At 30.6% G+C, this 11,925-nt stretch overlaps 3 protein-coding genes across 4 annotated transcripts in view; all 3 read right to left on the bottom strand.

The window, feature by feature from the left end:
- Positions 1 to 226: 226 nt before the first annotated feature.
- On the bottom strand, positions 227 to 3,064 carry eIF2Bgamma (eukaryotic translation initiation factor 2B subunit gamma). The gene is made up of 4 exons (XM_085195845.1): positions 2,706 to 3,064; positions 1,742 to 2,571; positions 934 to 1,163; positions 227 to 404 (listed from the first exon to the last, which is right to left on the bottom strand). The coding sequence occupies exons 1-4, from the start codon at positions 2,863 to 2,865 to the stop codon at positions 242 to 244; spliced, it is 1,383 nt and encodes a 460-aa protein (XP_085051971.1). The 5' UTR covers positions 2,866 to 3,064; the 3' UTR covers positions 227 to 241.
- A 175-nt stretch (positions 3,065 to 3,239) lies between these two features.
- On the bottom strand, positions 3,240 to 8,808 carry LOC146532597 (uncharacterized). Its single transcript, XM_085196266.1, has 17 exons — positions 8,749 to 8,808; positions 8,161 to 8,661; positions 8,020 to 8,097; positions 7,606 to 7,669; positions 7,505 to 7,531; positions 7,390 to 7,422; positions 7,015 to 7,307; positions 6,701 to 6,930; positions 6,506 to 6,612; positions 6,320 to 6,432; positions 6,126 to 6,228; positions 5,695 to 5,807; positions 4,770 to 4,970; positions 4,338 to 4,690; positions 4,143 to 4,260; positions 3,661 to 3,751; positions 3,240 to 3,485 (listed from the first exon to the last, which is right to left on the bottom strand). The coding sequence occupies exons 1-17, from the start codon at positions 8,806 to 8,808 to the stop codon at positions 3,346 to 3,348; spliced, it is 2,625 nt and encodes an 874-aa protein (XP_085052392.1). The 3' UTR covers positions 3,240 to 3,345.
- Positions 8,809 to 10,013: 1,205 nt separating this feature from the next.
- LOC146532596 (uncharacterized) overlaps positions 10,014 to 11,925 on the bottom strand; it is a 44,297-nt gene continuing 42,385 nt past the window's right edge. For both annotated transcript variants that reach the window (XM_085196542.1, XM_085196543.1), the window contains one exon: positions 10,014 to 11,839. In XM_085196542.1, the coding sequence (XP_085052668.1) occupies positions 10,392 to 11,839 (1,448 nt within the window). In that variant the 3' untranslated portion in view covers positions 10,014 to 10,391. The remainder of the gene's footprint in view (positions 11,840 to 11,925) is intronic.

Genomic DNA, 11,925 nt, shown 5'->3' with positions numbered 1-11,925 from the left:
AATTTGATGTGACGATATTTAGAACTAAGTATTCTCTGGTTACAAAATGTCACACTGTTCAATTTAAATTTAAAGTACGAGTTAATATAAACAGAAGCATTGTTTTATAGAAGCAGAAAAGCATCGCAGGCATCACATAATAAAAACAAAGTATTTTCATGTTAATATAATAAATAATAATTAAAAAGCGTGTGAAAAATGGATGGTTAATAAAATTATAACAATAATAGAATACAGTTTATTATCCAAGTGTAATCATATTATCAGTAGTTTCTGCAAAAAGCTTATGATTGCCAGATGATGAAGATGGCACTACATGATGAGGTCCAATAAGGGAATACTGCAGATTGCAGCCATTGTCTACGGTTGCTCCAGTATATATTATACAATCTTGAAGTACACATCTGTAATAAAAAAGTTTTTTTAAACTTTGAGCTGAATCTCAGATATTAGGAAAACTGGTGTCAAGAAACTTTCCGTTCAACTTTGAAGACTTTTCGAAGTCAGTGTCACAACTTAATGGTACTCTCTGTCTTGTTAAAGCGAAAGAATGAAAGTAATGAATTACCCTGAGAGGGAATCAATCCACATATGTCAGATTTACAGTCACATGCTGTGCCACAATTGAAAATAATAGAAAATCATTATAAACTTTTGTTCTTTTTACAATACAATAACGTAAAAACCTGATTATTCAGGCTGTCATAGAGTAATGGGGCAATGTTTTTAAATGGTGTTATACAACACAATTGTTTTACATAGAGGTCTATCTATCTATTTTCTGTCCCATTTCGAGGCATTAGTGGAACTTAATATTGGGCTTTCTTATAGCAGAGGCAAAAAATGAAAACAAAAAAAGCTTCAATTGTTGAATAAATAGTCACACCCATCTCAACTTTAATAAATCCATTATAGTAATTTGAATTAACTTACCCCTCCCTGATAGTGACATTATTCATTAAAATACAGTTTGTCAATCTAACTTTGTTCTCAATGGTACAGTTTGCGCCAATAAATGTGCTTTTAATTGAAGTTTTCTCTGCAATTACACTTTTTTCGCCGACAGTACATGTTTCATCTATTTGTTTAGTTTTCACTTCGCTGTTTGAATGAATCCTTTCTGTGAGCTTTGTGCCTGTCACTTCTTCCCATTTTGTTAGTATCTAATCAATAAAAAAATAGTTAATGAATGTAGAAAATCCTCCTTTTTGAAAAAGTCTGATAATAAAATATTTACGAAGGGGCTTAAAAAGGTGTCATTATGTGCCAATTTAATTTAAAAATTTCTAGATCTAAAATTGAAAAATATATGACTTCATACTAGTTAGAGAGAATTCGGGAACTTCGGGGGAACTAAAAATTCATGAAATTTGTTCAACATAGTTCATATAGGGCCAAATCTTAGTTTATCATATAAATAGCAGAGTAAAGATATTTCATTCTCCACTAGTCACCAAAATTTGAAATACTGCTACACTTTGTCAGCCAGAGTGGAGAAAGAAAATTAATAAATAATTACCCTAAGTAGAGGTAGAGGTAGAGGTGGTGAACTCACAAACATCATTTCTGAAGTCACCCACTGCCTCATACAGAACAATGTAATAAAAACTAAAGGATGAACTATATTAATTATTTTTAAATGAATTGGGAGTAAAACTCACAATCATCTGATCACAAGATGCAGTGCCACTTGCCACAACAACCTCAAAAAAAATGTATATCTTAAGAGTAAGTTATGTACCTTATTATTAGAAAGATAAAACGCAGATAGTGTATTTACACGAATACCAAAAGTGTTTTTGCTTGGTATATGAGCATAGCATCTGAGGATATCATTATAATATACTCCTTTAGAACCCAAACTGTGGTCATTATACATAGACATTGCCCTTACTTTACTTTCATAACCTTGCTCTTGGGCCAATTCAAAGATATTTATTTTGTCATCAGAACTTTTATCAGATGTGTCTTTCTTCTCTAATGGAGTTTTAGGTTTTGTTAGTTGCTTCTTTACAATATGTGGTATTAGTTCTCCTTTGATTGATGTATATTTATCACATTTAACAAGATAATCTATAACCCAATTTTTCATAACATAGACATGCGCATCTAAAAGTCTACTGTACATGCTTATAGTATGAAACTTTTTTATAAGCAGTCTTGGTAATTTAATATTTTCTTCAAAGTCACTGGCACTAGCTAAAAAGACTAATCTCTCTGTTTCTTTGTCAATACAAACTAGGTCTCGGTCTGGTTTTGCTTTGCTTTTCAATCCTGGGACTTCAATCCACTCTTCAGGACCATTGTTAAAGAACAATGTTGCAAGCGTTGCATCATGCTTGCGGTATAGGTTCAAAATCTCATTTAAATTAACACTGCTAATAAGATCACCAGATACAACTATTAGATCAGTGGTAATATGGCTGCTTATGTGTTTTAGAGTATTGGCAGTACCCCAGTCTTCATATGATGAAGGAATTACTATTAAATCATATTTAATTTTTAATGGACATTTTTCAAGCGCGTTTAAAATATTAGATTTGTCTTCTTCAAGCACTACAACCATAGTTTCTGTAACAATATTGTTTAGTAAAATAATATATATATTCATAATTGAAATCAAAATAAAATTTCTTTCTTTTTTATCTAATCATAATATTTCAATGTTAATTTTTTGGTTGGTTTTTCGAAAAAAAATACCTTACCTTGAAAACCATATCTCTCCAACATATTTAAGGAGTACCAAAGTACAGGATATGGCCCAACTGGTAACAGACATTTTGATACGGTTCCTCCGACGTCAGGTAATCGTGAACCTCTACCTGCCGCTAGCACAACTGCTTGAAATTCTATTATTTTATGCATTTGGTTTTAAATAGTATGGTTAGAAAATAAAATATAAGAAGTAATGGTAACTAATTAGTCCGACCGATTAAAAAAAAACTAAATAACAAGATGCGTTATAAAATTCTCTGTAATATTATGGTAATTAGTCGCAATTTTTTCATTAAATAAATGATTAATTAGCAAAAAGTCGCTTTTTCATATACGGCCACAAATGTAATTTCATAATTTGACGTTTGACAACCAACGTCAGCGGCCTCGCAATAACGTCAACATGACTGATGACATTTATTATCTACTGTTGTACGGCGGTATGTACTGTATATTGTTTTTATTCTTAATTTTCTTGAGGGCCATAAGTATTTAATATAAGTAAACAATAAAAAAAATCTCAATAAAAAATAAAAGAATATATTTTTCGGTAAATACATTTATAAATTTTATTTAAATTATTTTTTAAAAATAGGAACAATAAATAATAGCAGTATAAAAGTAATATTTTCAGTCATCTTCATTTTCCTCATTAAGAAGTGGGGGTGTTATTGATATCGATCCATTACTTGGCTCTTCCATAGGCTTAAGTTGTATAAAGTCCAATGGTGTTGACACAGAGTCCGAAATAATTTCATGTTGCGAGGTATCTAAATTCGACAACGTATATTAATGTTTTTATCTATTTAAAAAAAACATCACTTACAATATTTATTGAAGGTGACATTTGTCTTGTGTAGTACGGTAAGTATTTCAACACCATATAAATGAAAGATGGTGAGAAGGAAAAAGATCTTAAAAACTACGTTGTTATTATAATTTCACCTGTTTCGATCATTGAAGGTTGAATGTCCTTTTTTGGTAAATTGCAAGGAATACACGGCTTTTGTTGTGGAGTCTCTTGCATGCCATGGACCTTAATAAAAAAATTGTATAGGTATATGTAATACGAGCAATAATAAATCAAACGATATAAAAAAGTCAAATATTAAAAGTAACGATAATTATATATAAAATTGAAGAATTAGAGAAAGACCCTTTTTTAAGAAGGTTTTCTTTCTTCTATACTTCAAGGAGCTTTTATTATTTGCTAATAAAATGAGCTAAACAGTTAAAAATTAATTAACTCTAATAAGAAATATAACACTTAATAAATAATAAAAACATGTTACATTTCGATAGCGCGAGGAAAAGAAGGTGCTGAATGTTCTTAATTATACCATCAAAATACGTAAAACACAAATATTCTTTTAATACGTATAAATACGTGTATTATGATATGATATGTTAAATAAAAAAACAAATACTTTTCCATTTGACTCATGGCGATCAACACAAGTTATTATCATTTCGGTTGGAGCTCTTTTCATATTGGTGACTATTTTAGTATGCGACCCACCGCAGTACCGGTGACAGAAGTGTGATCTAAAATTAGTCAAATGTTTGTAGATAGCTCACTGTTATTTGATACAAAGTAAGAAATGATAAATAACTAAAATAACCTAGGGTCGGGCGGGTGCGGTATGGGTTTCCCAGGATAGCACAAGCTATGGTCACCATCTTCTTTCGGTTTTGTTTCTTCCGTTATGATATTATGGGGATGGGGCACATTTAAAAATGGATGGCTAGGTTCCTCTAGTTGCATATGTGCAGGGGACGAACATGAAAGACATGCTGCATCCCGAAATAGCTTTTTTGTAATTGCAGCAGCACGTGGTTCCCCAACTATATCCATCATAAAGTTTATTCTATTCCTTAGTTTTTCGAGATTTTCATTGACATTGTCCCGTAGTGAGACTACTTGTACATAATCTGCTTTTTCACTTAACTCTCGAAGTAAATCATCTATGGCTTTCTAAAAATAAATTGATTTCGTTTGCAAAGGGATATAATAAATATTTACTTTATTTTCAGTATTAATGACAGTAACTAACCTGCCAAATAATTTCTTGGTTATTAAATTTATCGTATGAAGCTCCTATACGTTTCTCAAAGTCGCCTCTCACTGCGTCAAATTGTTGACGATTAACTAAACCATTTAGAGCGCCGAGTCCAGCTTTGTCACGTAATGCATCTGCTACCTCTTCGCGATCAGATTTTGTTGCAACAAGAACTTCAATTTGTTTCCATAAAGACTAGAGTTATATAGATATTATAATAAAAATATTTTATTATAAGCTTTACGCTATGCTTCTTAGTATTATATGGATAATTTCCATGACTAATTGTTTTTAAAATAAATAAAAAATCATATTTTATAACGGGATTGGAAGAACTCTACATTTATATGTAGAGTCGGTGTTGTTGATACTTCCACATATAGGTTATTTGCAGTACTACGTGTAATATTAATTCAGTGGCGGATTTACGAGCAGGCTGATCAGGCAAATTTTGGGGACCGCATATTTGCGGAGCAATTTCCTTTTCTGTTTGTCAGTTCATAAAATTAAAAAATATACCTTTATGACGATTTTCGTAAATAGTCTATGATTTTTCTTCTTACTATAATACTAATTTGTAAAATTAACCAAAATTTCTACATTGAAACAGTAAAAGAGGAATTGTTTTTTTTTTACAAATATAGCAAAATATACCCGGAGTAAATAAACCCGCCATTGTATTGATTGTATTATACTCTGATATTAGTGTCACCACATTACCATCTATCTAAACATCGGAAACACCTCTGTATAGTGTATACTGGTAGGCATTGGATTACGTCTGCAGTGCTTGGGGCGCAATTTGTCATATAAACTTTACATATTACTGCTATTATATGAATTAAAAGTGTAGCTGTTCTATTTGACTGATGGTTAGAGTCATCGTAACATGTCGATAGAAATAGAGAAAATTGAATACTTGAATATTATTTGACAATAAATCTTGATGTTCCTTTAACTCCTTTTGTTTCATATTCATAATATCAAAATCCAATTGTAGGTTAGTGAAATTTGAATTTAATTCTGTTGCAGCTGTGAATAATATTGTAATATATAATTTAAAACATAACTTGGAATAATAAACATTATTTTTACAAGAGGCCTTTGTGGCGCAGTGCAACAGAATCTGTTTATACGTAAGCATGATGGTTGCGGATATGGGGAAATGAATTACAGTAGAAACTCGATTAACCGGACTAATTTTTGTCGTTAGTCATTCGGATAATCGAAAATCCAGATAATTTTGACACTCAATATGCAATATATCATATTCGGGTGAAAATTCTACCCTCTATGAACGGGATACATTATAAAGGTAAAATAAAAATAAATAAATAAAATTTATAGTACCAGTAGTGTCACCACCAGTGTTTGCTAGAGCTTCACCCATAGCTTCTAATCCTGATTCTAAGTCATGTTGCATTAGTGTTAATTGTTCTTGGTAATTCGTCATCTATTTTATAAAGTAATATTTGACATTAGATTATAAATATATTTTATTATAAAAATAACAACTAATGCTATTCAAGAGATATGGTAAATGCCTGTGAGGAAAGTCCGGTATCCAATACATTTATCTGCTCAGCATATTCGGAAATTAACGCTTCCAATTCGGTCATTCGGATATCTACACTTAAAAGTATGTTAAGTTTTCCTTCTGTAAATATATAAAAAATATATAAATATATCATAAGATAAACATACATATAAAACATAACTATTCATACTACCCAATATGTGAGCTAAGTTTAAGGCATCCTCTGCATTTGAAGTTACTTTGGAAGTTACGTTACTGACAGTTTTCATAATATTATTATACACTTCTTTCATTGCTTCCCTGTAATTAGTATATTAATTTGAAAAAAAAAATAAAAATAAAATATTTAATTTTTTTTTGTGTAAATGATTAATTATCGCCATCTTACTTTAATTCAAGCATAGTAATACGATCTTTTTGTTCTTGTAGTAAACGTTCATCAATTTCTTCTAATGCACCCTCAGTTGTTTCTTTCGGTATATTTTCTATTTCTTCATGTGTTGCCTTACTTTGTGATTTTTTAGAATGTTTACGCGTTGTTGATTTTCGGGACTCTTGAACGGGTTGTGGACTATCGGCCTCATAGATAGCTTTTGTTACATTTGGATCAATTTCAATCTAAAATTAAATAAGCAAATGAATAGATTACCTGTAGGTATAAGAAAAAAAAATTAGGTACACAGGTAAAACAATGATTCTTACGTCTTTCGTTAAATCTATTCCTTTTTGAATTGCAACTTCGGTAATTAGAGATATCATTTGCTCTAGTGTTTTCTCCGCAGATTCCAATCGAGCAGATAATTGCAAGGCTGCCATAGCATCAGTTAAAGAGGCCCCTTTGCGAAGATCGTGCATTAATTTTGCATTGTCAGGTAAATTTGCTTTTGGAATAGATCCAAATTTTTTTTGCAATTCTTCTACAATTTTTGCTAAATTATCAAATTGATCTTGAGTCACGACGGATAATTGAACTGCCTTGCTGTCTTGAGAAGATTCTAAAATTTTATATATATTTTACGAAAACTAAAATATTTGAAAATACTCATTAAAGTAAAAAAAATCTTTACATGGTTTTACCATTATCTATTTCACCCGATGGCACTCGTTCAACTGCAGAATTAAATATTTATGCTAGTTATAGATTAAATTATGGTTACAAAATAAGAAAATAAAAATAAATAAAATATATTACCAACAAGAAGTTTTTCATATTGCAGTTCTGTAACCAAAATTAAGCCATTTAGACTAAAGGAGATAAAATAATTCTACAACATTAATATAAAAAAAAAATACCCATTGAATCTAATGAAGCCATCGGCGTTGGTGTTTTTTCTGCTTCTTCACGAGAATTAGCTCTCTGTTACAAAAAATTAAAAGATTAATTTATTTTTAAATTTATTTGTATACCTCTTAACAATTATGTCTAGTACCACTATATGCATTGCATTTAGTGTATTTGGTGAATTAATAACAGTAAACTTCAGCTTTGTCCACTAATATCAGTAAAATGATTTATTCAAATTACATAATTTATTCATCAAATTTTTTTTTTTGGAAACCTTGTAATATACCGTCTGTTGATGATAATATAGAAAATATACTTACCTCTATCCCAGAACCATACAAAAATAGAAATAAAATCTTGAAACCTGTAATATTATAAAAAATAACAAAAACAAAGAAAATAAGTTATATTTCTTCAAGCACCTGAGTAACGACCCTTAACTCACGTTCCCTTTGTTGTTCGAATGTTTCCAAGATATGATCGCGTTCTTGTGAGGTAAACTGAATGAAATATTATGGATTTATAAAAATAGACAAATTGTTTCGCTAGTAGGGTGATCATAATAAAAATACCTTTCCTACCTTGCCTTGCATGTGCGCTACTCCTTTAGATGGTATAATTTTTGTTATATTTTCCGACGTAGGCTTAGTCTTATCAGAAGGTGATTGGTTTGAAGCTTTTACATGTGATGATGATTCCATTGATGATTTGAGGGAAAAAAATTCAGATGATTTTTGCACATCAAAACCCAAAGATTTTGTACTCACCCTATCTTTACTCTTTTCTACATTCTTTCCTACATTCTTTTCTATATTCTTTCCTATATTCTTTTCTACATTCTTTTCTACATTCTTTTCTATATTCTTTTCTACATTCTTTTCTACATTCTTTTTCTTTCGTTTAGGTACTGTTGCTTGAAGTTTTAGTTCAGTAATAGATATAGTAGATGTTCTACGAATTGTACCAAGATCAAAGTCAATTTCAACACGTCGTTGTAATAGCCGTAATTGTTTTGCAAGTATAATAAGAACAGTTTGTAAAAGATTAAAATTTACAATATTTTGCTATAAAGTAAAGAATATATTAGCATTATTATAAAATTAATGATATTATTGTTTTACTGATTGCATATTCGTTTAAATGTTACTTACATTATCTTCTCCGAAAGCAGCATCTATTAACTCACTAATACTCATTAAAGACTTTGGCATTTTAATGATTTTATTATATTGCGGTTATTTAATAGTTTTATTAAAAGACTTCAGTTGGTCATGCAATGCCGTAATTATTTTTTTAATGAATGACAGTCCTTATATCATTTAAGTATTGTAAATAAGTATTTGCAAACTTTTTAGTCTGTCGAGGTAAAAAGGCATGAAATTTAAAGTCATTATTATCTATATATATTTATAGTTCATGAAAGAATCTTTTTGCTATATGTAATAGTCTAAAATTTAATGTAATAGTAATAATATATTATCTTTAAGCTATACGCATACTCAACGAGATATTTTTTGATAACGATACTTCATCATCATAGAACATCATACTAACCTCTCCTAGTTTTAAAATATTGCATTACTTATGTCTTTTCAATTTTACACTAGATATATTATTCTTTTTAATATTTTATTGTTGAATTTTTAGTCTATAATTATTTATTATGCTTAGTTTAATTATATTTTTAATTTATTAAAAAAATAAGATCCGAGTAGACAGAGAAAAACTCAAAATAATGGGATTTGATCTTTTTCTAATGTAATTAATATTTCAAAGTGGATTAAACAAAAAATTAAAAAAATATTATTATTAAAAAATTATGATTATTTTCTTTTACTGTTAATTGCATTGTACTCTCCCCGCTGTTTTGATAGATATCCACTTCCACTGGTTGGCTGGAAGAGATTTCTTTTAGAAATAAGTCCACCCTTGTCAACTATTTTTTCATTTTATATTACTGAATGTTTGTTTTTTATGCAATAAAGAATATATATATAAATACATTTTTATGTTTGTCAAGTCAAGTTTTTTTATCAAACCTAGTAACAGTTTTCTAAAATTCATGAATGGCTAGAGATACAAACGCGGCTTCGCTCGCTTAAATCTTATATTATACCCAATGGATAATATTTTAAAAAATATATTTAAAAAAGTATCCTATGTCCTTTCTAATAGTAAGAATTTTCATAATCGTTTGAGTATTTGGGCGTGAAAGCGTTACATACAAACTTACATTAATATTAAAATAATTATCTGATTTCAGGATTCAATTATTTATTGGTTTTTTTATATTTTTCATTTTGCTTGTTGGTTTTATATTTTTTAAATATTTTATAAGCGTTAATCAAATACCCTATTTACGTAAGTAACTTACCTTGTTATCAATGGATAGTTTTAGAATAAAATAAAACCACTATAAATTAAACTTATTGTATATTTTAATATATATGTTCCAAAATATTATACATACATGTATTTATTTACATTTTTTCTGACTTCTCAACCAGAATAAAATAAAATTACATTAATAATTAACACTGATCTATTTTTAAACGAATGCAATTCAACTATTATGTACAGTAATTTTATGAGTAAGTAGTTTATAAATATGTAAAAATTTAAATAACCTATTTATTTACTATAAAAATTATAAAAAATATTATTGACACTATACCTCTTTATAAGGCGAATCATATTGTGCGGAAATAATTTCATTTAAAATTATTAATTCATTTAAATTTTACTACCTATTTAAATATGGAACTACTTATCTATGAATTAAGTGAGCTAAATATTAGGCACGAATCCGACAGTTAGTGGAGCGCGAAGTGATACAGGCGGGCGCCTCTATAGGACTCGGTGAGGTGACCGGCACCGTAGCCTCAGTGCCCACACTTTGACTAGAGATTGTATGCGCTACGGATGATGTCAGTTTTTGTTGTTCCTTTTGACTGCTTACTTGTTTGTATCCTGTGAGTTTATTCTGTGTTGCCTCGCTAATTAATTGTCTTTCAGGTTTTTTATATTTAAATTGGTCATTAGTCACTAAAACGGCTAATGGGGGCGCTGGTGGAATATATGCATGAGGTTCATAATTATCGTCAACGTAGTCTTCGGGGTTCCAAGCAGCAGTAGTCGTAGATGTTGTTGATGTTGATGTTAATTTTGTTGTTGTAGCTTCCATGGTTATTGGGGAGAACGAAGAAAGAGTTTCTTCCGTCGTTACTTTTGCCAATGTAGTTGCTGGGGCGGGTATAGTAACAACCTTTCTGTATTTACTAGATCTAGTCTTTCGTCGCGATTGTAATTTTGGCACGTCAAGAAAGAATGGATCAAATATAAGATCAGATTCTTTGTAATCGTCGTAGTTTATATGCACTATGGGCTTCACAGCACTTACTACGTTGCCGACTGTGTAGTTTAACCTTTTGCCATTACTGTCACTTACGGATGCGCTTGCTGTGACAATAACGCGAGGTGGACTTTTCGGCTTTGGTATCGTTTTTTCTTTTAAAGTTGGTGGTGCAACAGACCGAGCTGATAAAGATGATTCATTTTCTGGAATTAAGTCATCGCTACGTTTTCGATCGTAGTAAAATGGATTAAATGGCAACGGTTGCTGGGGAGGTAAGTGTGAAGGAAAAGGTTGTGGATGATGTTTTATAGTACTTTTTATTCTATCTGGAGGGGCAGATTTAGAGCCCGGTCGTAACATTTGATCACGGGGGTCATTTGTAGTTGGTCGGAATGGAGTTGGTTGTGGACGCTGAACAAATGGTACGGGTCGAGGCGCAACCGGCCGAGGTGCAGTTCTTGAAGACTCATATTGAAAATGATCAAATTGATGAGGAGGTGCATGAGTTATGTATACGCCATCTGCAGGACGAAAACTTTGCCTTTGGAAAGAAATAGCTTCAGATCCGGGTCCTCGGTGCCGATAGATAAACTCTTGTGGTGATAGCAGAGCAGGATCTAGAGTAGATGAAGGAGTAATAGATGGTGCATAAGTTGATTGTATCAGAGGTACTAACGAAGATATTGATGGAGACGGTGAAGAATTTAAGTAAGGAGCCGAAGTCGGATGAGTACTGGATTGCAACAAGATTGCTGTTGTAGTTGGCCTTTTTGTGGTTGTAGATGTAGTCGTAATTGGCTGAAGCGTAGTAGTTGTAGTAGGATGAGAATACTCTTCTTCATATTCCGGGCCTTCTTCATTTACTGCATCGTCATCTTCCTCATATTCTGAATAAGCATAATAATTATATTTAGTTAATTATTGTATTTACTTCAATTACTATATGGTTTAATTTAGAAATAAGCACTTTATA

The sequence above is a fragment of the Heliconius melpomene genome, chromosome 13 (genome assembly GCF_056956725.1).
Source record: "Heliconius melpomene rosina isolate 202511_hmr_F chromosome 13, ASM5695672v1, whole genome shotgun sequence".
In the NCBI taxonomy this organism is placed as follows: domain Eukaryota; kingdom Metazoa; phylum Arthropoda; class Insecta; order Lepidoptera; family Nymphalidae; genus Heliconius; species Heliconius melpomene.
This window is presented reverse-complemented; position numbering and strand designations above follow the sequence as displayed.